The sequence below is a fragment of the Chrysemys picta genome, chromosome 2 (assembly GCF_011386835.1).
Source record: "Chrysemys picta bellii isolate R12L10 chromosome 2, ASM1138683v2, whole genome shotgun sequence".
NCBI classification, from domain to species: Eukaryota; Metazoa; Chordata; order Testudines; family Emydidae; genus Chrysemys; species Chrysemys picta.
The window spans coordinates 54,912,751-54,938,324 of NC_088792.1; the positions used below are offsets into that span (position 1 = coordinate 54,912,751).

Below are 25,574 nucleotides of genomic sequence, written 5' to 3' on the forward strand. Positions count from 1 at the left end.
GGAGCAGGTGTCTTTGTTCAGCTGTTGTCCACAATGATGCCTATGTCATTTAATTGGCAGCAGGTTTAAAACAAATTAAAAGGAAGTTCTTCTTCACACAGCGCACAGTCAACTCGTGGAACTCCTTGCCTGAGGAGGTTGTGAAGGCTAGGAGTATAACAGTCTTTAAAAGAGAACTGGATAAATTCATGGAGGTTAAGTCCATTAATGGCTATTAGCCAGGATGGGTAAGGAATGGTGTCCCTAGCCTCTGTTTGTCAGAGGGTGGAGATGGATGGCAGGAGAGAGATCATTACCTGTTAGGTTCACACCCTCTGGGGCACCTGGCATTGGCCACTGGCAGTAGACAGGATACTGGGCTAGATGGACCTTTGGTCTGACCCAATACGGCCCTTCTTATGTTCTTATATTTTCCCAAAGGGGTCACAACTAATTCAGAAGCCATCTACATGTACAAGACTAAAGGCACACAACTTCTGCCTCTGCAGATTGGGGGCAAGTGGGTCAGAGGGATTCATGGGCATTACCTTATACTAACTCGGGAGGGTCCCAAGCCTCTCCCCGTTAAGAGGGCGTATTCTTCAAGAAGCAGGTTTCAATTAAATGTATCTAACGCTTACATCCACCACATCATGGATTAAACCAGATTCAGTGTCTTACTCAGTGAAACTCTAAACATTGCACGTCTCCTTGTCTCTTTCCCGCTAACTTCCTCCTTTCATTGCACTTCCTGCTAGATACATGCAGTGGCCACAAGATGGCACTATGCCATAACATGCTTAGCAGGAAAGTATAAGCAGAACCTTGCAGGGATTTTTTTCTACCCTTCTAGTCCATTCCTGCTCTATGGAAGGGAGCAATGTATCACAGGACTTTACATCTCAGAATTTTGTTAGCAAATTTCCAGATTAGTCTTTAGCAGGGGACTATATTGACAGCAAGTTGGAAGTCTAAATAAATTATATCCACATTTTCCTCTTTAAGTATTTTATTGGTTCTTAGAATTCTCTATAGACTCATAGCATATGATTTACATTTACAAGAGTCATGCCGGTTTATTCCCTATCTTACCTACTTTCATGATTTTGGCAGTTGTGCCTAATGGTCAGAGCAGGTCTAGTGATTACAACAGGAGTCAGTAACAAGGACTCAAAGCCAGTGTCAGAAGCCAGATCCAAGGGAGTAGGAAGTCTTGAATCTGAGCCAAGGGTCAGATCTAGGTTATCTGAAGTGGGACAAGGCAGGAGCAGAGCTGGGGCCAAGCAGGCCCAGGAGATATCACAGCCATGGGTAAATGCTTTGAGCAACTACTAAACTTCTTCTTTATGGTGAAGCAGACTCACCTACTGAGTCTATAACCACCACCTATTATGTTCCTCATACATTCATGCCACTACACTCTTACCCTGCTCTGTGTCATTTAAAAAAAATAGTAGAGCTTAGCCACTGAACAACTGCTGCTGCTGGGCTTAAGAGCCAATCTGATGGCTCTTCCAACCAATCAGGCAATATGACCAATCAGGCAGCCCACAACATGCATATGATAGGTTGCCTGGCCACTGGCTCTGCTGCAAGCCTGGATTCTTGACACCTACAGTAAATCTTTAATGGTTTTTCAACTAGTTTTCCCAGTACTAAAATACAATTTTCAGATTCACATTCATTATATTTTTTTAAAGTTGGGAACAATGTTTTGCTCATTCCAGTTCTCTGGTACAATGACTAATTTTAATGATAAATACAGATTTGAGAACATGATCTGTGATCATCAATTTGTATATTCCTTTAGCTTTTTCCTATGGGCCCCGTTCAGCAAAGCAATGTTGTGTTCTTAAGCATGTAGCTTATGCACATGCTTAAACGTAAGCATGTCTTCAGTTCTTTGCTAAACTGGGGCCTGAGTAAGAATTAATTGCTTAAAAAGTACTAATTTATACCTCCTGGGAAGGGAACCGGAGGATTGGTATCTTTAAAAAGTTGGTAACTTTTACCATTCTTTTTATAGTTCTAAATTACTTTGACACTTTTAAATTTCTTTGCATGAAATCAGAAATTATTTAAAAGATGTGGGTAATGATATGTAGTATCATATCTACAGTATTTTAGGAATTGCTTGTATAGACTGGATAATTATGATTATTCCAAGATAATTTCATTTAGAGGAATTAAATATTTTGAGTCTCATAATTTGTTCAAGGAAGTAGCTGTCTCATAATAAATAACCTCTCTGTTGTAATTTATTGCTTAACAAAGAACATTAAAATGCATAATAAGCACTGTCATCTGGGTTTGTAATTAAAATGGTCAGGACTATACAAGAAAAGTTTTTTGTCTACTTGGTGAGGAGATAATATTGGCTCAGCAGTGTCACTCTATATACATTACAGAATGTCATACAAATGTGAAATACTGTCTAGGTCATATATGGTGAAGTTAGCTTTTTGCAAGGACTAGCATCTCTTATGTTCATACCTCAACCTGCTGAGGCCTAATGTGGGACATGTTATATGTGACAAAGTGAGGAACACAAAAAATTACTCATGCAGAGGAGACTTTACATGCTATGGGCTTACTTTCTTAAGTGTAAATTACCCTATTACCTCAGTTCTATAATTCTTTATTACTGATGTAAATAATCTTCATAATAAAAGTGAGGGAGACACCACATTTGTGTGGGATGTAGGTAAGTTTGGTGCCTAAGGGGCTTGATGCTATACCATTCAAGTCAGTGAGAGGTTTTTCCATTGACTTGAATGGGAGCAGGATCGAGCATTAAATGATTGATGGTGCTCAAAATGAGAGGTACTTGAGTGGTATGCATAAAACACTTTCAAGCCCTCAAAATTATCATCATCATCACTATGGAAAATCCCAAAGCCACATGGCCTCCTTGCAAATCAAGTACCACCCAGATCAATAAGGCATTCTCGGGGGATATTCATTTTATGTCCATCACTAACAATCTTATCATGCCCCACTATGGAGTGGCATTCCTTGGTACACACACTTTTGAAGCCATCAAAATAGGGCACCTTAAGTGGCATGTAGGCCTTGTACTGGCTCCCTGCACAAGCTTTTTTTATTAAATAGCCAAAATTAGGTTCTAAAAGTATGTGACTGACAAATTGTGACCTGAGGTGCCTAGGGTAGCCCACAATGAATGCCAAGGTCAGGGCAGGCTGTAAAAAGGAGAGCAGATTCTCCCAAAATTGGTGGTTAACACTGTAATTAGATTCACCAACCAGTCATAAACTGTGCTCCTGACCCTCCACACTGGTGTGTGAGGGACATGATACAAAAGAAGTTAAATTATATTGTCCAATGGTAACATGGCATTTTGGGGGATAAACATAGGAATTGCCATCCTGTTCCTGCAAATGGCTAGCACCAGATTCTTTAGAGGAAGGTACAAGAAGTGGTGGACAGGACTAATCTGTTCAGAGAGATTCCTTCTTACCACCCTTCAGTTAGTAATTGGCTTATGTTCTGAAGTGTAAGAGCTTATATCCCATTTTTTTATCCTACCTAATGTAACTGTATCTCATCCAGATAAATTTTAAATCTAATATTTCTTTGAATCCTCTGAAGCTCTTGGCTTCAATGCTATATTGTTGCAGTGAGTTACACAGGTCACCTATATATTATTTTTAATGTATTTGTTTTTATAAATTTTGATTTAGTTGGCTTTCAGCTTCCTTCAATATCACTTTGTCCAATTCACTTTTGCTATGCCTGTTGTTTTGGAGTGGAGAAAATATCTGCCAATATTAGGCAGGACTGTACAGTAACAAAATTAAGTAGATACCTTTGGGCATTATTGCACTTGTATTTGAAACAGTAATGCCTTAAAAACAACAAGGAGTCCAGTGGCACCTTAAAGACTAACAGATTTATTTGGGCATAAGCTTTCATGGGTAAAAAAACCACTTCTTCAGATGCATAATGAGTAATCCCTTAATCAGCTTGAAAGCTACTTAGAATCATAGGACTGGAAGGGACCTCAGGTCATCTGGTCCAGTCCCCTGCATTCATGGCAGGACTAAGTATTATCTACTTCCAATGTATTAAGGAAAAGCAAATAAATATACAACCTTGTTCAAAAGATGTACTGTAAAGAGACCATACCTTACAAAGAAACCTCAGCTTGATAAAAATTTTAAGAGGTTTAGAATAAGTCTGGCATGCAATCAAGCTTCAACGTGGTAACATTCCAGAAAAAGTATTGGAAAAAAATATTTTTTCTCAAAAGGCTTTGGAGGCCAGATTAGTGATTTCAGCATGGTAAAGTTGAGGGGCATTACAGCAGTTCAGAACAAATATAAATGCTGCTGTGACAGGATCGACTACCCTGTCCTGGACTACCTGATACCCCCTGTTGGAGGCCTTGTGGCCCTGCCACGCCCCACCCCAGAAAAGGGCAGTAGAGAGGTCCCCCCAAGCTGCCTAGAGCAGCTGTGTGGGAAGCAACCACTCAGAGCCCAGCAGGCTAGTATAAGAAAAGCTGCAAGGCTAGACTGAGATCAGTTCCTTGCTAGAGTTGAAGGAGATTGGATGATTCTCTGGTCTGGCTGCTGGGACTCTATCAGGACAAAGCCCTGAGATAAGTATGAAGAATGTGCTGGAGCAAAGCACATCCACTATTTCCCACACATTGCTCAGAATCACAGCCCTTCTTGGCAGGATGCAATTATTGACCCTGCATTGCATGACCGCAACCCCAACAGTGGACTTCCCAACTCCAAACTGATTTGCAACTGACCACTAGCAGTCTGGAATTGCCAGCTTCCCCACAGCACTTGCCACACGCTTCTCCGCTGAGAGGGCAGCTCTCATTTTGGTGTCCTTGCACCAGAGGGCAGGGCTGAGCTCCGCGCACAGTTCTATGAAGGTGTTTTTTGCGCATCCAGAAGTTCTGCAGCCACTGCTCATCATCCCATACCTGCAAAATAATGTAATCTCACCACTCAGTGCTTGTTTCCCAAACCCAATAGCAACAGTCCACGATGTGCAGCTGCTCTGCGAATGCCAAAAGCAATCTGAAATTGTTTCTTTCCATGGCACACAGCAGGGCAGGCACTATAGATTCATTTTCAGATTCAAAGCACATGAAATTCTGCATGATGACTGCATTGTGTTCACAACGCTTATCAAAAAACTGGAGAGCGGTGCAGGATCCATGCTTTCAGACAGAGATGGTGGGCGCACAGTTTATAGGGGCTGCTGAAAAACGGCACGCAATGTAGTTGGAAGCCCATCGAACAACAGGACCGAGAACTGCATCATGGGACAGTGAGCCTGCACCCAACATGCACTGTGATCCATTCCCAGAACTCCTAGTGGCCGAAGGTGATGAGGTGCACGTAGGATAGCACAGGTGCAATTCTCTCTCTGTTTTTGCTATAACACCAACTGTAGACACACTCCCCTGACACCAGGAGCATTGTGTGAAGATGCACAAGCAATGTAATTATAGTTGTTTATGATAGCGTAACTTGAGTCGACTTAACTCTGTAGTGTAGATATGGCCTTGGGGCCCAATCCTGCTATCACTAGGCATGACTTACTATTGCCTTAAACACTGTGTAGTCATTTATACCTGTGCAAACTGAGTGTAAAATACTACAGAATCAGAATTTTCCACTCTCTTATATTGGGAAAGTATTTTACACCTATTTTGTAGAGCGGGAAGGCTCCTATCCTGTGATTGACTAAACACAAGCAGGTCACTCTGACCAGATGGAGTCAGTGGTAAGATCTGGACCTAAATAACTACATAACGTGCAAAACATTGCAGAATCAAACTCAGAGATGAGTGAATGGGAGTTTTGCCACTTTTAGTGGAAGCAAGATTAGGGCCTTAACACTTTAATAACATGAAGACTCAACTACAACACATGGTGGATTTCAATTTCTGCTGCTACTCCAATATATTTTTACTACACAATTACATTTTATTTTACACATATTTTGCTATTTCAATTTCTAAAATATAACGTGTAGGCTCTGAAAGGAAAAATGAATTATAATTGCCAGAAATTTGTCAAAAGCATATTTTCTTTTAAATTCCCTGGCGTGACTGCTGGGAAGTGCTCTGGGAACCAAACGATAAGTGTAATTTTGAGCATGACACCATTACTCTTTCATCGAAACATAGCAGGTCAGTGACCCAAGGCCCAGATTCTCTCCCTATACCTAAGTAAGGACCTAATTGAGTTAAGCTTATGCTCAATTTTGACTTCACTGGTTCTAAAGTATGTAATAAGTTAAGCATCTCAGTAGGGATGGTTTCCTGAATCAGGGCCTAATTGGGAGTTAATGAGCCTGATTCTCATTTACAATAAAGCCCTTTTTATACTGTTCCAAAATATGCCTTAATGTGGGCATAGACAGGCCACTTTACACTACAAGAGTTGTATAAAGGGGCCTTAGTGTAAATGAGAATCAAGCCTATTGGAGTTACATGGCTGTAAATATAGTGGAAGTAGAAAGGAATCAAGCCCTAGGTCTCAACTCCTATTATTGTTTGTAGTATCACAGTGCATAGGAGCCCCCCTCATAGACCAGGACCCCATTGTGCTAGGTGCTGTACAAACAGAACAAAAGGATATAGTCCAGTAACGTACATAGATTTATTAATATAGCATTTAATAAACCAAAGTCTTTCACTTAGCTTATTGCTCTCAGAATAAGTTTAAATGTTAATAAATCTTAAACAGAATGTAGCATATCCTTGCAGTGTGAAGAACAGCTCCTACTGGAGCAATGAGGATGTCAGGGAGCAGGCTATAAGCAACAGTTCCACAGTATTGTTTGAAACATGCATGTATAATCAGCTTTTCTAATCTCTCTTTTTCCAAAAGGCCACCTGGACTATTTGGCCTTATGACATGGAGGCCCATTGGTGCCAATTGGCAAAGGTTCACTGTTCTTTACAAGCAGCTTCTGTCTGAGACCTGACAAACTCACAACACCTAATACACCACTTCCTTGGTATTTATATAGGTTGTATGTGGGGTCTCTGCTGAAAGCTTGTAATATATTGATACTTGTAATTGTTGTGATGTGTGTATGGGTGATATATAAGGAATAATGTAACTATACTGGAAATTATGTCCATATAGTCTTGGAGTGAAAGTGAGCCACCAGGGAATAATATATGTCTTGGTGATGGCCTTTTCAAGGGGGAGGGAATTATCATCCCTCCCTGGCAAGCTGATTACATAATGTATTGGTAGTCATGCTGTCTGGAGTGGCTCACAACTATGAGTCCCTACCTCAAGAGAGAGACCCCAAATTGATGGTGTGTTCTATAATTAGATTTCACCAAGCCAGGGACAAATGTGAACTCCTGGATCACCATACCAGTCTCACCATGGACTCACACACAATCCCTTTAGACTCTCCAGTCTATCTTGCCACCCACACAAACTGGATTTTGTGATAAAAGGTCACAAACCAAAAATCATATCGCATTTAGGTTGCTCCCAGCCTCAAGAGACCACTTACCCCAAATCAATTGGTACTTTAGATCTTACACCAAAGACAACCGTGGTAGCCAATTCTATAGTAAACTAACTAAAGGTTTACTAGCTATGAAAAGAAAATGAGTTATTGAGATGTTAAAGTGGGTAAAATATATGCACAGATGAGTCACAGTTTATAATTCCAAATGGTGGCAGTGATGTAATAAACTGCTAGTTTCCCCAAAAATAAACTCTTTTCAAGGCTCCCAGATGGAGACCCCCAGAGTCAATCTTCTTGTTCAGTTATTCTACCCTGTTAGAATCCAAACAGTCCAGAGATGGAGACCTTTCCTAGAATCCATACTTATAGCTTCTTCTCACAGAAAACAATTTGACAGTGTCATTACCCACGTGGGCTTTTCCTTTGATGACAAAGTGAGGAATGCATTTTGAGTCTTTGACCTCCCGTCATACAAAATGACCACTTGCTTTGAAATTAGCTCTTTCCTGTTAGAGTTCTTCATCTGCATTCCACAAGGCTTCTTTCTCATTTGATGGATTATTTAGTTACAGAGTATACACAATGTAAATGTTTGCTACTACATTATAACAGGATACAGATAAGTGAATACAATGCAAGTAACATCCCATTAGTTTTCATGAAGTTTAAACACCAAATACACACTTATACATTTAACAAATCACTTTGAGCTATACTGTACTAATACAAATGTGAATTGGCCTGGGGCTTCAGTATGAGCTGGCACCTGGTTTGCCAGCATCACATTGGCCAACTGTTCACCTTTGCACCAACCAGGAAAAGTCAATGGAAAACTATCAAAGACATGATAACCAATGAAACCCACTTTGAAGTGAAAAGGAACAATATGTCAGCGAGGGGATTGCCCTGTCGGTGAATAAAGACAAAAAAACCTGATTCTGTATATCACAGGGTGGAGAAAGACATGCTGTATCCATTTACTGAAGAGGTACCTTGATGAGAGGGGTGCTTCATGAAAGATTGGGTCCTCGTTCCTTTGGGCTAGCGAACACTGCAAAAGCCTGAACTTTGGGGTGAGAATCCACTTTATTAACTAGGAAAGGTGACTATTGATAAGTGTACACCCTAGTTTGCATTTTATTATTTTGTAGTAACCATTTGTTTCCATTACTCACACTTGTTTTGATTTCCATCTCTATTCTTAAAATTTCCTTTGTTTCATTATAATTGAACTCAAGGGCTAGGTTTGGGGTGTGACACAGGTGCAGTGATCTAAGGTAAAACTGGTAAAGTGGAGTACACTGGTCCTTTGGGAATAGAGTATCTGGGATTTCTGTGGGTATCCAGAGATCACGGGCTGGACACTGCATGGGGACACTTTGAAGGGAATTGGGGTTTAGGGCAGGGGCGGCAAGTTATATACACTCGTTGTGCCTGGGCTCCACCAATATTCAGGGCCCAGCTCCACCAATGTTTGGGGCCGGGTCTCTCCCCCAACCACGCCTGCCACCCCCATGTGCCTCCCCCAAGTGTCCCCCGGCCCCTACTTGCTGTCCCCGCTCACCTCAACTCTGCTCTGCCAGCTCCTGGCGTCAATTGCTGCCGCAGGGTCCTAGTGCCCCCCATTCACTAATGGCAAGGCAGGCTGCCCTTATCCTGCCCTTCCGCCCTAGCCCTGAGCCTCTCCAACGCCCCAAACCCCTCAGCCCCAGCCAGAGCCCTCATCCCCCCGCACCCTAATCCTCTGCCCCAGCCCTGAGCCCCCTCCTGCATCATGAACCCCACACCCCCATAGCCCTCACCCCACACCCCAACCCTCTGCCCTAGCCCTGAGCCCCCCTCCACACCCCAAACCCCTCATCCTCAGACCCACAGCCCTCATCCCTGCCCCCACTCCTGCCCCCAAACTCCCTCCCAGAGCCTGCACCCGCTCCCCCTTCACACACACACCCTTCTGCCCACAAACTCCCAGAGCCTGCACCCCTCACCCCCTCCTACACTCCCACCCCTTGCCCCAGCCCAGAGCCTACACCCAAACTTCATCCCAGAGCCTGCACCCCAGACCCCCTCCCACACCCAAACTCCTTCCCAGAGCCTTAGGCAGGTGGGGGCGGAGTTTGGGGTACAGAGTTTTTGGGGGGAGGGTTCTGGGCACCACCAAAGTTTCTACAAACCTGCCACCCACGGTTTAGGGGGCATCTATCGCCAACCTGCAGGGAAAGGCAGGGCTGGTGTAGCCCAGAGGAGAAGGGTTGAGTGACTGACAGGCAGGTCATATCAGGAAGCTAACACCCAACTGGCACAGGCAGGAATCTTGTGCTGAAGATAGATGGCACCAAGGTGACTCTTGCCTTGGGTGCCCGGAGAAGTGTCATGCCCGGAGAAGTGTCATACCCTTCTCGGGGAGGGGCAGGGCCCTGTGCAGAGGTGACCCATAATTGCTGATAGTGAGGGGCACAATTGAAAGGTTCTGGTTATATGCAGCGAGATTCAGAGCAGGTACTCAAGAGACAAAGGTGTTTTGATTTCTAGACATATTTTTTGATGTCACGTTTTACGATACTATAATAGCAGATGGAGACAGTTCTAAAAAGAGAGCTACACATTAGAAAACTGTGGTCATATGATTCATACGTGCATTAAAAATCTTAACAAGAAAGTTGCCTTAATATACAGTTAAACGTTAAGGCCAATTTGTATGCGGGTGGCTTTAACACTGGAGTTTTTTTTTTTTAAAAAGCACTCCCAGAAATTCTTATACATTCTATCATTTGCTTCTTTGATGTGCTACCTTAGGATAAAATGTCAGAATTAATCTTGTGAATAAATATAATCCCAACACAATTACATGCAGCTTTATTATTACAACCAAACCAAGTGAGGTTTTGATTAAAAATCATCTATATTTTAATAAAAAACATTGTTTGGGGTGAAGTAATGGTGTTTGCAGAATAACATTTTTTCCCCATACTTAAAAAAACCCAATACATGTTTTGTGGAGAGGTTGGCACGAGTACGTGTTGGGTTTTAATTACCCAAATCTCTCTGGTAGAAATTATTAGATAAACAACTTTAGATAACATAACAACAATGCAGTTGTTACTGTGCATCGCTGGCAAGTGTAATTTAAACATTAAATTACACTTGCAATGTTTAAAACAAACATTAAACAACAACAAAAACCACAGCGCAACAACAGCACCACAGTATTATTGAGATGACTAGCTGGTGTTCTTAATCAGAAAGGAAACAGGGCAACTTTATGCCACCTTGTGGCTTCCAATATGGAATGTTTTAACAAAAATATGCCCTAAACCTATGATCTTTATTTTTGATAGTGGTGTATCCAAGAAATGACTGAAATTTAAACCATCAACAATTTTTTTTAAAATTATTATTGTTACCAAACAGGACCCAAATCTGGGTATTTTTCACAGCGGGTATTGTTCTCCTGACTGTCTATCCATGCATGACTATACCTTTTGTAACAACTAACTGTTAAGCAATAACAAATGTAAATGCTGCAAAAAATAATGACTTTACCTTGTCAAAAGAATTGTAGGTGTTGGTCCTTTCTGCTTGTGAACCTCGTAATAACATCCAATATGTTAACAGCTTGTCCTCCTTCAATCTGCAGTATTGCCAGGTTAGAATCACGAGCATCTGTCATTGTATTCCTCAGGTAAGTTTTAAGTTGCCACAAGAAAGAAAAGCTTCTCTCAGCCGATGCTGTAATCACTGGGATAGTTAAGTAAAGCATGTAGCGTTTTGACAGATGTGGAAGGACATCACGCAGTGCTATTTCACAAAAGAATTGCCATCTTTTTTCAAGCTGGGTGGGCTCCTCTTCTTCATTACACTCGTCAGTATTGCTAATTTTGAACATGTGGGAAAAAATTGTGATTTCAGTGTTCAGATCATCTTGATACTGTAAGTGGTGGGAATAGCACCTACACTTTCATCTGATGGGTTTTCAGGTGAGAGACTGTCTGCAAGGGACTTGAAAATGAACAGATAATTCTTGGAAAATCAGTCTTCTACCTCCTTAATAAGGGATCCAGAGTTCTGTACAATATTTCACTCCTATAATAGGCCTCAGGTTTCTCAAAGAGGACTTTTCCCCTCTTCCCAGTTTTGGAGAAATAACCCCTTTGTGAGGCACACCAGGGCCAGGATAACCATTTTCCTGCCACAGTTGATTAACATGATTAAAGGTTTGGGATGCAAAACCATCACCAAGTGGTTTGTTTCCATTAGCACTTTCCACATAAAAAACATCCAGTACAGAAAAGTGAAGTCTTGCACATTTCTGAGAAGTAGAGAAGCTTCAGCTGTCGAACTCCCACCTGCGATTTCATTCAGAGCTTCAATCTTTTCATCAAAAATTTCCCAAACAGCTGATAGTCTCAACATGACAGTTGCAATGAGTGTCACTGAGTGATTTAAGAGTAGATGCCCCCCTCCCCGAAAAAATATTTTCTGACATTTTTTCAAAGACAGCATGTTGCTTTGAGTTTACTTCAATGAAATTTTGTGGAGCGTGAATTCCGAAAGCATTTTGGACAACTGGAATGCAGGAAACCATGTCCGCTACATACAGATTTAATATATGAGTGGAGCAATGAACATAGTAAGCTAGAGGATTTTCATTAAGTATCTGTGTGGCCACACCTTCATAAGACACTCCCATCCTGGTGGCTCCATTATAGCATTGACCTCTTAGAGCTGAAACATCAAGTCCCAAGGCTGATGGTGTACTCTTGATCAGGGTGGCAAGTGAAGCACCATCCACTTGCAGTGTCTTGTAGAAGACAATAAACCGCTTTTGTATTTCAAATGACTGGTTTACGTAATGCACTAGGAGAGCAACTTGTTCATGTGTTGACAGATCCATTGTTTCATCTGCAATGATGGAAAACACTCCAGCTTCTTTGACTTCAGTTATGATTGAATCTAGCACTTGTGAAGCCATAATCTCAATTATTTCATTTGATACGAGCTTTGTAGGTAGGTGAAGTACTTCTGTTGGTTAGCCATAAATTATTGAATCAGTTACTACGCAGTTTAATCAATTCTTGCAAATTGCCTTGATCTGTGGAATCCAATTCCTCATCATGTTCCCTTAAAAGTATACCCTGGCGAGCGCAAAATAAAGTACTATTATAGTTTCTAAATATGCTTGGTTGTCCTCCACTGGTTGTTTTTTGTTTGTTTGTTTTTGGACTGTCAAGCTCGGATGCAACACTCCATGTTTTCCAGGTTTGCAGCCTATCCTTCCATTTAGCAACAGCTTCTAGAGGAGATTCACACTCTGAATGTTCACAAAATCTTTCATTTGCTTTCTTCCATGTTTTAAAACCAGTAATTTGAAATGCCAGTTCACTGTTTCGCCCATTGCCAAATGCTCAACAATAAAAACAGAAAGCTTTGTCATCACAGACACTGTATTCAAGCCATTTAGGCCTGGTCCCCACTAAGTCCCCACTTCGGACTAAGGTACGCAAATTCAGCTACGTTAATAATGTAGCTGAATTCGAAGTACTTTAATCCAAACTTACCGCGGGTCCAGACGCGGCAGGGAGGCTCCCCCGTCGATGCCGCGTACTCCTCTCGCCGAGCTGGAGTACCGGCGTCGACGGCGAGCACTTCCGGGATCGATCCCAGAACATCGATTGCCTGCCGCCGGACCCTCCGGTAAGTGAAGACGTACCCTTATACTCAGTATACCACTCTTGCCTGAATTTTCTGGTTTTATTCCCACTGGCACTGGCCGGAAAATCAATAATTGGCTGATATGGGCCTTCCTCAATATATTCTAAAGCTGAATCCGGTCCAAAGCAAGGGTCTCTTTTATTGAAAGCTGCACTAGCCTCTGTAAGAGCGTTTGAATTGGAATCCAAAGTATCAGTGTAACTCTCGTTGCTGCTGTTAACATAATTCTGAACTCCAGAAGAGTCAGGTTCAGTTCCTGATGTACTTGGTGTTGGCAATTTAGCTTTCTTCATGTAGAAAAAGTCCAAACTTAATTGTCTTTTCACCTTACAACAGGTACATTATTAAATTAACTCAGTTTAAATGTAGACTGTCCTCAAACCACTTTTCAGAAAAATAAATAAAAAGCATAATAAAATTCCAAGGTCTAATGAACACATTTGTGAATGCCATTGAGGAAGATGACCTCATCACTGAGATCTTCTGAGATTTCTTTGTTGTACCGTTGTTGAAATTGTTCAGCTGCAGAAAGTAGATCTTCATTACTCTGTCTGTTGAACTGCCAAAGAAACCCAAAAAGGTTTAGTTGTGGTGACTCAAATCAATGTGTAAGACCTGATTGAATAGAGTCAATGATGACAAGGAAGACATTGACCCTATAATGCTGCTCGGCCTCAGATTCAGCAGGTAAGTTGCAACTGGTGGAGAACTCAGATGAAATGCCAATATTCTGTACTACTAATTTGGCGTCAGTCAGGATCGCATCCCACTGTTCATGAAACTGTTGAATGTCATCGATAAGACTATCAATGTTATCCCTCTCAACATTAAGTGTAGCATTGTGTTCTTCAATTACCAGATTAGTTTGGTGGATCATTGTAAGTAACTTCATCCACAAAGATGACATCAGAATGCATTCAAATTTGGACATGTGCTTCTGAATAGACTGAAGTTCAGTTTTAGCCTGTGCAGTGAAATTGAGAGATTCAAGCTCATTTAAAGCCTTTCTCACTGAACTCAAATGCTGCGGAACTGGTTGAACACCATCAATCCCTGCAGACCATCTAGTTTTGGACATCCCATGCAGTGAAACAGAAAGATATTGCTTCAGAATTTCCTACCTTTATGTACTACTACTGAAAAGATTGTACATTTGCTGAACAGTTCTAAAGTAAGTGTCTCCTTGCATGATTCAGCACAGTCAACACCTACAAGGTTTAGTGTGTGGTTTCCACAGCTGGAGAAAATACAGTTTGAATTATACTCAAGCAGAACTGCTTGTACACTTTTGTACTTCCCAGACATATTAGATCCATAGGCTTGACCAATGCAGACTTGAAAAATCTGACCTTCTAGAATTGCTAGTACTCGAGCAGCAATTTATTTTCCAGTTTTTCTTGTGAAATTATCAAACAAAATAAACCTTTCTTCAAGTGAAAATTTTGAGCTCTCTACAACCTTAACATATCAAATAACCATAGTAGTATGTTCCCTGTGAGAACAATCTGTAGTGGCATCAACAATGATTGAAAAATACTTAGCATTTCAAATCTCATCAAGAATTGTTGTTTGTAGGAATGATACACATAGCTCAATAAACTCGTTTTGTATGTGTGCGGAGAGTAGATAATGGACTTGCATGTGCTTTTGATTCTCTTGCAATTCTTGAACACGTTTAACATGCTCTGATAAAAGTGGGTCATATTTGAACTATGCCTAGAAAGTTTCCATTTGCACAATCATCAATATGTTGATTGGAACCAAAGAAAGCCAATCCCTGCTCAGAAAAAAAAAAAAAAAAAAAAAGGATGACATTTAGGATGCGCTCAAGAAGTTTCTTCCAGTTATTAGTTTCTATAGAGAGTTCAGTCAAGAGTAAATACTCAACTGAACTTCCAGCTGATGCTGCCCTACTGGCTGATTTCCATGCAACATAGTTTTCTTTGTGTGACATTGAACTCTCATGTGATGGCATTCAGTCTTTCAACTTCCTCCAACCTCTGTTGATGCTCCATCCTGATTGATCAGAGAGAACTGATGCATTTGCAGCACTTTTGTTCAAAATGAAGCAGGGTGCACAGTACAGAGATTGTTTTTCTGTAATCCAACATAACCAGTCTCTTGTAAAGGTCTCACCATTTGGAAGAGCTTTTGTCAGCATATGAGTAGGGAAAGCATAATTATCAGCATCTTATGGAATGTTACTTGTAATTTCAAAACAACTACACCTCTACCCCGATATAACGCTGTCCTCAGGAGCCAAAAAATCTTACCACGTTATAGGTGAAACCGCATTATATCGAACTTGCTTTGATCCACCGGAGTGCGCAGCCCCGCCCCGCCGGAGCACTGCTTTACCGCATTATATCCGAATTCGTGTTATATCGGGACACGTTATATTGGAGTAGAGATGTACTTTGTTGCTTCATGTTACTGCGAGCCGCTTTCTTCACCAGGTCAATTATGGATTTTAACTGCAGTATTTGCAGTCTATCCACATCTTGGCTTTCTAGCCACTTAAGACCAATCTCTAACCCTACAACCGCATCAGCAGCTTTGGGCGGTGGCTCCAAGGGTTCTTTGTCACTATCCTCAGGGTTAGACACATTTTCTGAGGCACCAGGTGGTTTGAGGGGCATCATTATGAATTATATCTACATCTGTAAGTCATTCAATAGGTTGGACACATAGCATCCACCTCCATCCACTCTTGAACATCAGCTATCCCACTTTGAGCCATAAGTTCCCTGTAGACTTGTTCTGCCTCCATGGCCTCTTCTTCCGTAAAACCTTCAAAGTTGTTCTCATCTTCATCTTCTTCCTCATCTTGATTGTCGTCGCTTTCAGTGACAAAAGCACTTTTGAGACACAATGCCAACATTTCTCTATCATCGACGGAGTGATTCCTAGCCAGGCTGTCTCGCAAATTCATCCAGCAAATTCAATTTCTTGATTACATCCGTTATGCTACTGTTGTCCTCAACAATTTTATTTACTAAGGCTTTACGATAGTTCATTTTAAATGTGGCTATAATGCCTTGATCGAGGGGCTGTATTTTGGACGTCGTGTTCTTAGAAAGGTAGCTCACCTTTATCTTCCCATCTTTGCTGGTTAAGGTCTCAACTGGGGAGTGGGCGGGACAGTTGTCAAGTAGGAGCAATGCCTTTGGTTCCAGGTTTTGTCTGCGTAGGTGGCTCCGGACAGCTGGTACAAAATATTTCTTAAACCATTCCTCGAAAATATCCAATGTCATCGAGGCATTTTTTTGAATGGTGATAAATGAATGAAAGCGAATCCATGTTCTTATGGTGGAAAGCCCTAGGTGACCTGGATTTGCCTATGCACAGAGGTTTAAGTTTATGTGAACTGGTTTTATTCACGCAGAAAAGTATTGTCTGTCTCTCTCTTTTTGATTCATAGACTTTAAGGTCAGAAGGGACCATGATGATCATCTACTCTGACCTCCTGCACAATGCAAGCCACAGAATCTCACCCACCCACTCCTGTAACCAACCCCTAACCTATGTCTGAGTTACTGAAGTCCTCAAATTGTGGTTTAAAGACCACAAGGTGCAGGGAATCCTCCAGCAAGTGACCCGTGCCCCACGCTGCAGAGCTTTTATCACCTTAAAACCTTCGGCCTTTTGTTCTTCGGTGCTCGAAGCAAGTGTTGTATCTGGGAGCATACGGTAACATAAGCCGGTTTCATCAGCATTATAGATTTGCTCCGGAGCATTGCCAGCCTCGATGATGATCTCTTGTAACTTTAGCGGGTTTTCATTGCAAGCTTTTATGTCTGCGGAGCGCGTCTCTCATGAAATTGCGACTTGCCAAATACCAAATTCTACAGACCACTTTCCTCAGATCCCACTGAGGAATATACTAAGAAACTGCATCATCTACTCAGGACACTCCCTACACTAACACAGGAACAAATCAATATACCCTTAGAGCCCCGACCAGGGTTATTCTATCTACTACCCAAGATCCACAAACCTGGAAATCCTGGACGCCCCATCATCTCTGGAATTGGCACTCTCACTGAAGGACTGTCCGGATATCTACTCAGACCCTACACCACTAGCACTCCCAGCTATCTCCTTGACACCACTGACTTCCTGAGAAAACTACAACGCATTGGTGATCTTCCAGAAAACACCATCTTAGCCACCATAGATGTGGAGGCTCTCTACACAAACATCCCACACACAGATGGAATACAAGCTGTCAGGAACAGTATCCCTGATGATGCCACACCACAACTTGTTGCTGAGCTCTGTGACTTTATCCTCACGCACAATTATTTCAAATTTGATGACAATATATACCTCCAGACCAGTGGCACTGCTATGGGCACCCGCATGGCCCCACAATATGCCAACATTTTTATGGCTGACCTGGAACAACGCTTCCTCAGCTCTCGTCCACTCACGCCCCTTCTCTACCTATGCTACATTGATGACATCTTCATCATCTGGACCCATGGGAAGGAGACTCTGGAAGAATTCCACCATGATTTCAACAGCTTCCACTCCACCATCAACCTCAGCCTGGACCAATCTACATGGAAGGTCCACTTCCAAGACACCACGGTACAAATAAGTGACGGTCACGTTAACATCACCCTATACCGAAAACTCACCGACCGCTACGCCTACCTTTATGCCTCCAGCTTCCATCTCTGACACAACACACAATCCATCGTCTACAGCCAAGCGCTGAGGTACAACCACATTTGCTCCAACCCCTCAGACAGAGACCAACACCTACAAGATCTTCACCAAGCATTCTCAAAACTACGCTACCCGCACGAGGAAATAAGGAAACAAATTAACAGAGTCAGACATGTACCCAGAAGCCTCCTGCTGCAAGACAAGCCCAAGAAAGAAACCAACAGAACTCCACTGGCCATCATCTACAGTCCTCAGCTAAAACCTCTCCAACGCATCACCAGTGATCTACAAACCACCCTGCACAACGATCCCTTGCTTTCACAGGCCTTGGGAGGCAGGCCAGTCCTTGCCCACAGACAACCCACCAACCTTAAGCATATTCTCACCAGCAACCACACACCGCACCATAGTAACTGTAACTCAGGAACCAATCCATGCAACAAACCTTGATGCCAACTCAGCCCACATATTTACACCAGCGACATCATCACAGGACCTAACCCGATCAGCCACAACATCACCGTTTCATTCAACTGCACATCCACCACTCTAATATACGCCATCACGTGCCAGCAATGCCCCTCTGCTATGTACATCGGCCAAACTGGACAATCCCTACGTAAAAGGATAAATGGACACAAGTCAGATATTAGGAAAGGCAATATACAAAAACCTGTAGGAGAACACTTCGACCTCCCTGGACACACAATAGCAGATTTAAAGGTAGCCATCCTGCAGCAAAAAAAACTTCAGGACCAGACTTCAAAGAGAAACTGCTGAACTTCACTTCATTTGCAAATATGACGCCATCAGCTCAGGATTAAACAAAGACTGTGAATGGCTAGCCAACTACAAAAGCAGTTTCTCCTCCCTTGGTGTTCATACTCAACTGCTAGAATAGGGCCTCATCCTCCCTGATTGAACTAACCTCGTTATCTCTAGACTGATTCTTGCCTGCATATTTATACCTACCTCTGGAAATTTCCATTACAGGCATCTAACGAAGTGGGTATTCACCCACGAAAGTTTATGCTCCAATATGTCTGTTAGTCTATAAGGTGCCACAGGACTCTTTGTTGCTTTTTACAGATCCAGGTTAACACGGCTACCCCTCTGATACTTGCCAAATGCCATGACGTTTTTTAAAATGATTAAGCCAACCACTACTAGCTTTAAATTTGTTACCTTGATGGGCAGAAGCGTCCTCGCCCGAGCGTCTAAAATCGAGATCCTTCTTCAATTTCTCCGCTTGTTTCCTTATAATGTCACCAGAAATTAGTGTGCCGTCAGAGCGTTCTTGGGTAAACCACATAGAGCAGTATTTATCTAGTTGGTTATCCTGGGCAATTTTTAGGTGCTTCCTTTCCAGGCTTTCACTTTCATCCAGTTCAACTAGCATTGATTGTAATTTTGATCCACCCTCTTAATACTGATTCCCCCACACCTAGTTCTTTTGAGACCTTTGCTTGGCTCATTCCTGATTTCAGTCTGGCCAAAGCTTTCCATTTTTCTTTGACTGTCCATGCCTTTCGTTTCCATAGCTGTGAACTACTTGCCATCATGTCAATGATATTTTAATACCGTATTAATGGAAACAATTTTTTTGTTTTGTTTAGAAAGTATCAGCGCACAGTTACAATGTTTACAAAATACAACTAGCGAGACAACTTAAGTTTAGCCAATACTGCACACAATTTAGAAACGAGATTAAAATAGGCGGGAGAGATGAGAACGCCTAATGCATGGGTGGGCAAATTTTTTGGCCCGAGGGCCACATCAGGGTTCAAAATTGTATGGAGGGCCAGGTAGGGAAGGCTGTGCCTCCCTAAACAGCCTGGCTCTGCCCCCTATCTGCCCCCACCTACTTCCCACCCCCTGACTGACCCCTCAGAATCCCGGACCCATTCAACCCCCCTGCTTCTTGTCCCCTGACTACCCCTTCCAGAGACCCCCCCGCCCCAACCACCCCTACCAAGACCCCACCCCCTATCTAAGACCCCTGCTCCTTGTCCCCTGACTGCCCCAACCCCTATCCACACCCCAGCCCCGACAGGCCCCCGTTCCCCATCCCCTGACCGCCCTGCCTCCAGAACCTCCGAACCATCCAACCCCCCTTGCTCCCTGTCCCCTGACCACCCCCCAAGACCTTCTGTCCCTTATCCACCCCTCGGCTCTGGCCCGGCACTCTTAACATGCCGCTCAGAACAGGTGTCAGAACCAGACCCGCTGACAGGCTGATCTGCCAGAGCGTGCTGCCCCACCCCCCCAGAGCGCTGCTTTACCACATTATATGCGAACCCGTGTATATCAGGTCGCGTTATATCAGGGTAGAGGTGTAATTTGAAGAAAAGATTGCATTTGGGCAGCATTGCTCTTGTCAATAATTCCAATGTCAGTCACAGTCAAACCTGTAGTACTCATGAATTGCTCTTGCTGCATAAGATCTACACGTTCCTCTTGAGTTTCTTGATCGTACACAGGATCTTCTGCTGCATCTGTTACTGTTGTCACATTTCCTTCTTGACTACTGGCCTCATGTTCAGGTATTGGCATTGAAATATCACCCATTGCAGTTGCGGAGTTTTATCTAGAGCATTGTTTGTTGGGTAAAATGTGTTTTCCAAGGGTTTGAGAAATGAAGTTATTGGCTTTGAGCTCTTAGCTGCTGCTTCACTCCGGTGTTTTTGCTGTCTCTTGCTTGCACCTGTTTCAAATCTGCTCTTCATAGTGCTCTATCTGAAACATGGAATAAAAATAGAGAACCTCACTAAAAAGTTATCTAAATAAATGCATTCATTTCACTCCTTTTCAATTCTAAATATGTGAACCCACTCAGCTCATAAAAATAATCCGGTGGATTTCAAAATTACGGAACAATGCTTAGTGTTTTATTTTGTTTTGCCCATTATAATAAAATGGTTAAATTGTAAGGTCAAACAACCAGCAAAGGTAGAATCAAAAATGGAAAACAAGATGGTGACGATAATCTTCTTAAGAAAAAACTGAGATTTGGTATTAATGTTTTTTGTACTGTATACAGTTAAATGAATTAGGGAGCTCTGATGATATTCAAGTTATGAAAACGAGTCAGGCAAAACGGAGAAAAAGGTGGAAAGGAGGAACAAGGAGTCTAGAAAAAGTAAATCAGGTTTCCCCGCTCCTCCTCCGGCAGAACAGTGCCGCCAGCCCTGGGAGCGGTAGGTGCCGGTGCCTTTTCCACGCACGTCCCTCTCAGCCCCAACTCCTCCCATATCCACCCCGGCAGAAAGGGGGGGCCAGGAGACCCCATGTGCCACGCCCCACTCGTCACCTCTGGGGGCAGCAGCGGGAGCCCAGCACCCACACTGGTGGCAAGGCGCTACCAGCTGAGCCTAGGTTCTCACCCTGGACTCCGGATACACCTGCCTGGCGCTGCCCGCAGCTTCGCCGCAGAACCTGGCGTGAAGCACAAACAGCGCGCACCGCGTGCCCCCTACCTCGGGACCACGTGGCTGGGCTGGCGCTCGCTATGGGGGGGTCCGCGCTCGCGCAGAGGGCGTGACCCAAGCACAACAGGGTGGAGGAGTTGGCGCAAGGGGGAAAAGAACGCGCCAGAGCCGTTTGAAGCGGGTTGCTAGGAGACTGATGTGGGCCGGGCCAATGGGGGGGCCATTGGCGATGACGTTCCGGGTGTGCGAGCGCGCGGGAAGCCTCAAACCCCTCCCTGCCCCCCTCGGGAGTTGGTGGGTCAGAGGTGGATTTCCGCGCTTCTCCCTGAGGGCGAGGGAGGCGGGGACGGCGGGAGGGGGCAGGGTCCCAGGGAAGGAGGCTAACCGGCCCCCCTCCCTTCCCGTGTTGGGTGTAGCTGCTGGCGACAGAGCGCTGGGTCTCTACGGCTTAAAGGTGCCGTCCCCCGCCCTGGGTGAAGGGCGGTCGCTGCCGACTGGACGGAGATCCGGGGCTCTTGGGGTGCGGGCGGGGCTCCTCCTGCTGGGGCACGTGCCGGGCTATGCAGCAGGGAGGGGTGTTGCTCCATCCACCGCCCACGAGGAGGGCAGGTTGGGGGCGTGGCTACGTTGGAGTTCCGCGGTGACGGACTGGGGGACGTAGTGTGCACTGCGCGCTCTGCCTTGAGGGCATAACGTACAGACCTCTCCTCTGCCCCCGCCCCACACCCGCGTGTGTAAACCCGGGAGGACGGGAACGCGCCGCGGAGGCCCCTGGTGAGTGGCGGATGCCTGCGCCAATGGGAGGCGGCCCTCGCTTTACTCCCCACCCCGCAGCTCCCCGCAGCCAATGAGCGGCGCGCTGCGGGCAGGGGGCGGGGTTTGGTCTGTGCTGGGAGGAGCAGGCTCTGCCTCGGACTCCGGCAGACGCTGAGGAGGCGGCGTTGCGGCGAGTTGGTGGCTGTTGCGGTGCTGGGCGCTCGGGCAGACATGGGGCCGCCAGCGGCGTGAGGTGCGGGCTGCGCTAGCTTCGCCAGCCGGGGGAGGTGCGCGCGCGGGCTCGGGGCATGTGGTGGGGTTGAGCGCGGACCTAGGTCCCCGGCTCCCCTCAGCCTGGGGCGGGGCGGGGCGGCCGGTCAGTCACCGGGGCTAACGCCTCTCTTGTCGTTGGCAGGGTCTGAGCGCGGCGCGCCTGTGAGTGCGGCTCGGCGGCCGAGGGGAGCCCGGCTGTGCCTGTGTCGGCGGCGGCGGCTCGCTGTCCCCCCGCCGCCGGCGATGGGGAATGGGCTCTCGGACCAGACGCCGATCCTCTCCAGCCTGCCCTCCTTCCAGTGCTTCCACATCGTGATCCTGGGGCTCGACTCGGCGGGCAAGACCACTGTGCTCTACAGGCTGCAGTTCAACGAGTTCGTCAACACTGTGCCTACCAAGGGGTTTAACACGGAGAAAATCAAAGTGACGCTGGGCAGCTCGAAAACGGTCACCTTCCACTTCTGGGACGTGGGAGGCCAGGAGAAGCTCAGGCCCCTGTGGAAGTCCTACACCAGGTGCACGGATGGCATCGTGTTTGTGGTGGACTCTGTCGACATCGAAAGAATGGAGGAAGCCAAGACAGAACTTCATAAAATTACTAGGATATCTGAAAATCAAGGCGTGCCTGTCCTTATAGTGGCTAACAAACAGGACCTGAGGAATTCCCTCTCTCTCTCAGAAATCGAGAAGATGTTAGCAATGAGCGAGCTGAGCTCTTCTACCCCCTGGCATCTGCAGCCTACCTGTGCGATCATAGGGGATGGACTTAAAGAGGGACTTGAAAAACTACATGATATGATAATTAAGCGAAGAAAAATGTTGAGACAGCAGAAAAAGAAGAGATGAGTTCTGTTTCCACACTTCTATCTTAGAGTAGTTTCATGGTCAGAATTTGACATAACAGCTTCCAAAGCCTGACCTGCTTGCTTGGATGCTGTTAAAGCTTAGTTATGTTAAACAATCAGTTGCACATCCTTGCCTTGTGGAAGTTGTGCAGACACAGAACCTTTTGAAAAGCAAAAACAGAAAATAGTTTTTCCAAGGTTTCTGGCACTGTATTATTTTGGATGCCCTATAAAGTAATATAAAGCTATCAGGAAAGATATGGGTGGGTAAATGTGACTTGGATATCTAAATAGCCAAATAAAATGAGAGTTTTTTTGCTTGGTGTTTGTATTCATATATTTGAGGGTGCATTTTTACAAGAAATTTGCATTGAAGGCGTTCAGTGTTTTTAAACTTCTTATGCTCGTAAGTGGAGTGTTTTAGGTGAATATATACAGCTTTAAAAATATTGATTTCAACAACGTGTATGGAATTAGTAATCCATTATTTCAGGATGCTGTGAGCCTTGGGGTTTTTTATCTTCTTTGGTAATGATTTCCATGAGAGAGTTTGGCTATATGGTATGTTTTTAATTTGGCACTTTTGAAGTTGAATCACTTTTAGTTCTAATACTTGAAACTTCAGTGCTGTGGATTCTTCAACTGGTAGAGGAAATAAGACTTGTTAGACAAGTACACAACATGCAAGAGCATGGATTAGTTTTCCCAACATGTAGCATGATTTGGTGTGTAGTCTTCTTAGAAATAGCTATGCATTGTTATACAGTGCTAACTGGGTTTAGAATACACTCATGTCATTTGGAGACTTGTTCCAGAAATTTTGTTTGCTGTTCAAAAAATTAAGTTACTCTGACATCCCCAAGTTATCAACACAAAAGTAAATTTGTTGGTGCAGTAAAGGAGGTGCATACAGCGATTTAGGTCTCCCAAGACTTTTAGCAGTGCAGCATTCTGGGCTCTTTAGATGATGATGGCAATAAAACTTGATCATCATGAAATATAAAGAGAGCTAAAGTCAACAGAGCACACTTTTTGTATCTGCAAAAATGCCCAGGTTTGTTACTTATACTGCTAGGTCACTTTCTATATAGCCTTTTTTATTAAAGTTTTTGTAGTGCTTGTGGTTAGGAATGTAAAGAAGCTTTAAACACTTGACACTGGGAAAACAGTTTAAAGATGGCCTGTGTTCTGCTCTAATTATGTTTAAGCTGTTCTTGTTTACAAAGTACGCAAACAGTATTAACTGGGCAGGACAGTATGTCTAATGAGAAGGGAGATTAATTTTTCTTACTGGTACAGAACTTCAAACAGTTGTCTAGACATCTTGATTAGCAAATGAAAAGGGCTAAACTAGAGCCTGAATTTTAAGATTAACTTTAGTGGTGCTGTAAAACACAATGTTAGATCATCTTGAAACTTCCATTAGAAATATCAGTCTTAAAGGAGCAATGCAAGAATCATTTCCTCTTACTCAACCAGCAAAGTTACTGCATTCTTACCTACTGCCATGTATTAAGAGGATAACAGCTGAATGTCAATCAACGTAAAGTATTGATATCTGTATAAAATCAAACTTCATAGCCAGCAGCTGTTTGTCCAGAAGGCAACCAAAAATGCACTTTAGTGTTTTCAATAATTGAAAGTGACAGCTGTTTTTTTTGTTGTTGGTTTTTTTTTTTTTTTATGACACCCTGGTCCTTTTGAAAGAATTGAAGTAGCTTCCAGTGGAGCTTCTGTATGTTGGTTATATATATGTACCTGCACTAGTGACATTGAAAGTCACTTACTCAGTAATGTCTATATTTATAGAAATGTGGATAACTTCTTAAACCTCAATAAACATAACTCAAAACAAGTCTGCAGGGAGAAGGTGTTTGACTTCCTTGAGTTACAGTGAAGTGTTCTTGTTGGCCTCTATGTGCAAATCTCGCTCTCAATAGCAGTAGAACTATCTGCATGAAAATCAAACTCTTATAAATGTGGCGAGATTCGTAAATGTGACAATGTTATAAATCACAGGTATCTCATTAAAGACTTAATATCAATAGCATACTTGTATTATGTTCCATATGTTTGTAACAGAACACTGTTTGCTTCTAGCTATAGCCATTACTCTCCTTGTGCAGTGGTCATGTGTATTGTAAACCTTCCCTTCTCATGAACAGATTTACATGTTACATACAAATTTGCTGGGGCAGCTCTCAAATGCTCAAAGCTCTGAAATCATATACAGTATTAACAGACTACAATGGTAGTATTAAATCCTTTAATCAGCTGAGACTAACATTTTTACTTGGTTTAGCATTTCTTATGCTAGAAAGGTGGGTTTTTTTGACTATGTAGATGAAATATGTTGCATTTTTCATACCTAGACAAGGGTACTTTTTCATTGTAAACAGAAGTAGAATGAAATTTTCAAAGC

The 25,574-nt window shown here is 43.6% G+C and overlaps 1 protein-coding gene across 3 annotated transcripts; it reads left to right on the plus strand.

Moving 5' to 3' along the window:
• Window positions 1-21,655: 21,655 nt before the first annotated feature.
• Window positions 21,656-25,202, plus strand: ARL4A (ADP ribosylation factor like GTPase 4A). Of its 3 annotated transcripts, none has more exons than XM_065583176.1 (2): window positions 21,656-22,052; window positions 22,450-25,202. In XM_065583176.1, exon 2 carries the CDS (start codon window positions 22,551-22,553, stop codon window positions 23,151-23,153), a length of 603 nt encoding a protein of 200 aa, XP_065439248.1. In that variant the 5' UTR covers window positions 21,656-22,052; window positions 22,450-22,550; the 3' UTR covers window positions 23,154-25,202. The 3 variants fall into 3 exon arrangements, with proteins under 3 accessions (XP_065439248.1, XP_005300637.1, XP_042712601.1); XM_005300580.4 differs by lacking the exon at window positions 21,656-22,052 and adding an exon at window positions 22,133-22,287; XM_042856667.2 differs by lacking the exon at window positions 21,656-22,052 and adding an exon at window positions 22,189-22,321.
• The last annotated feature ends 372 nt before the right edge of the window (window positions 25,203-25,574 follow it).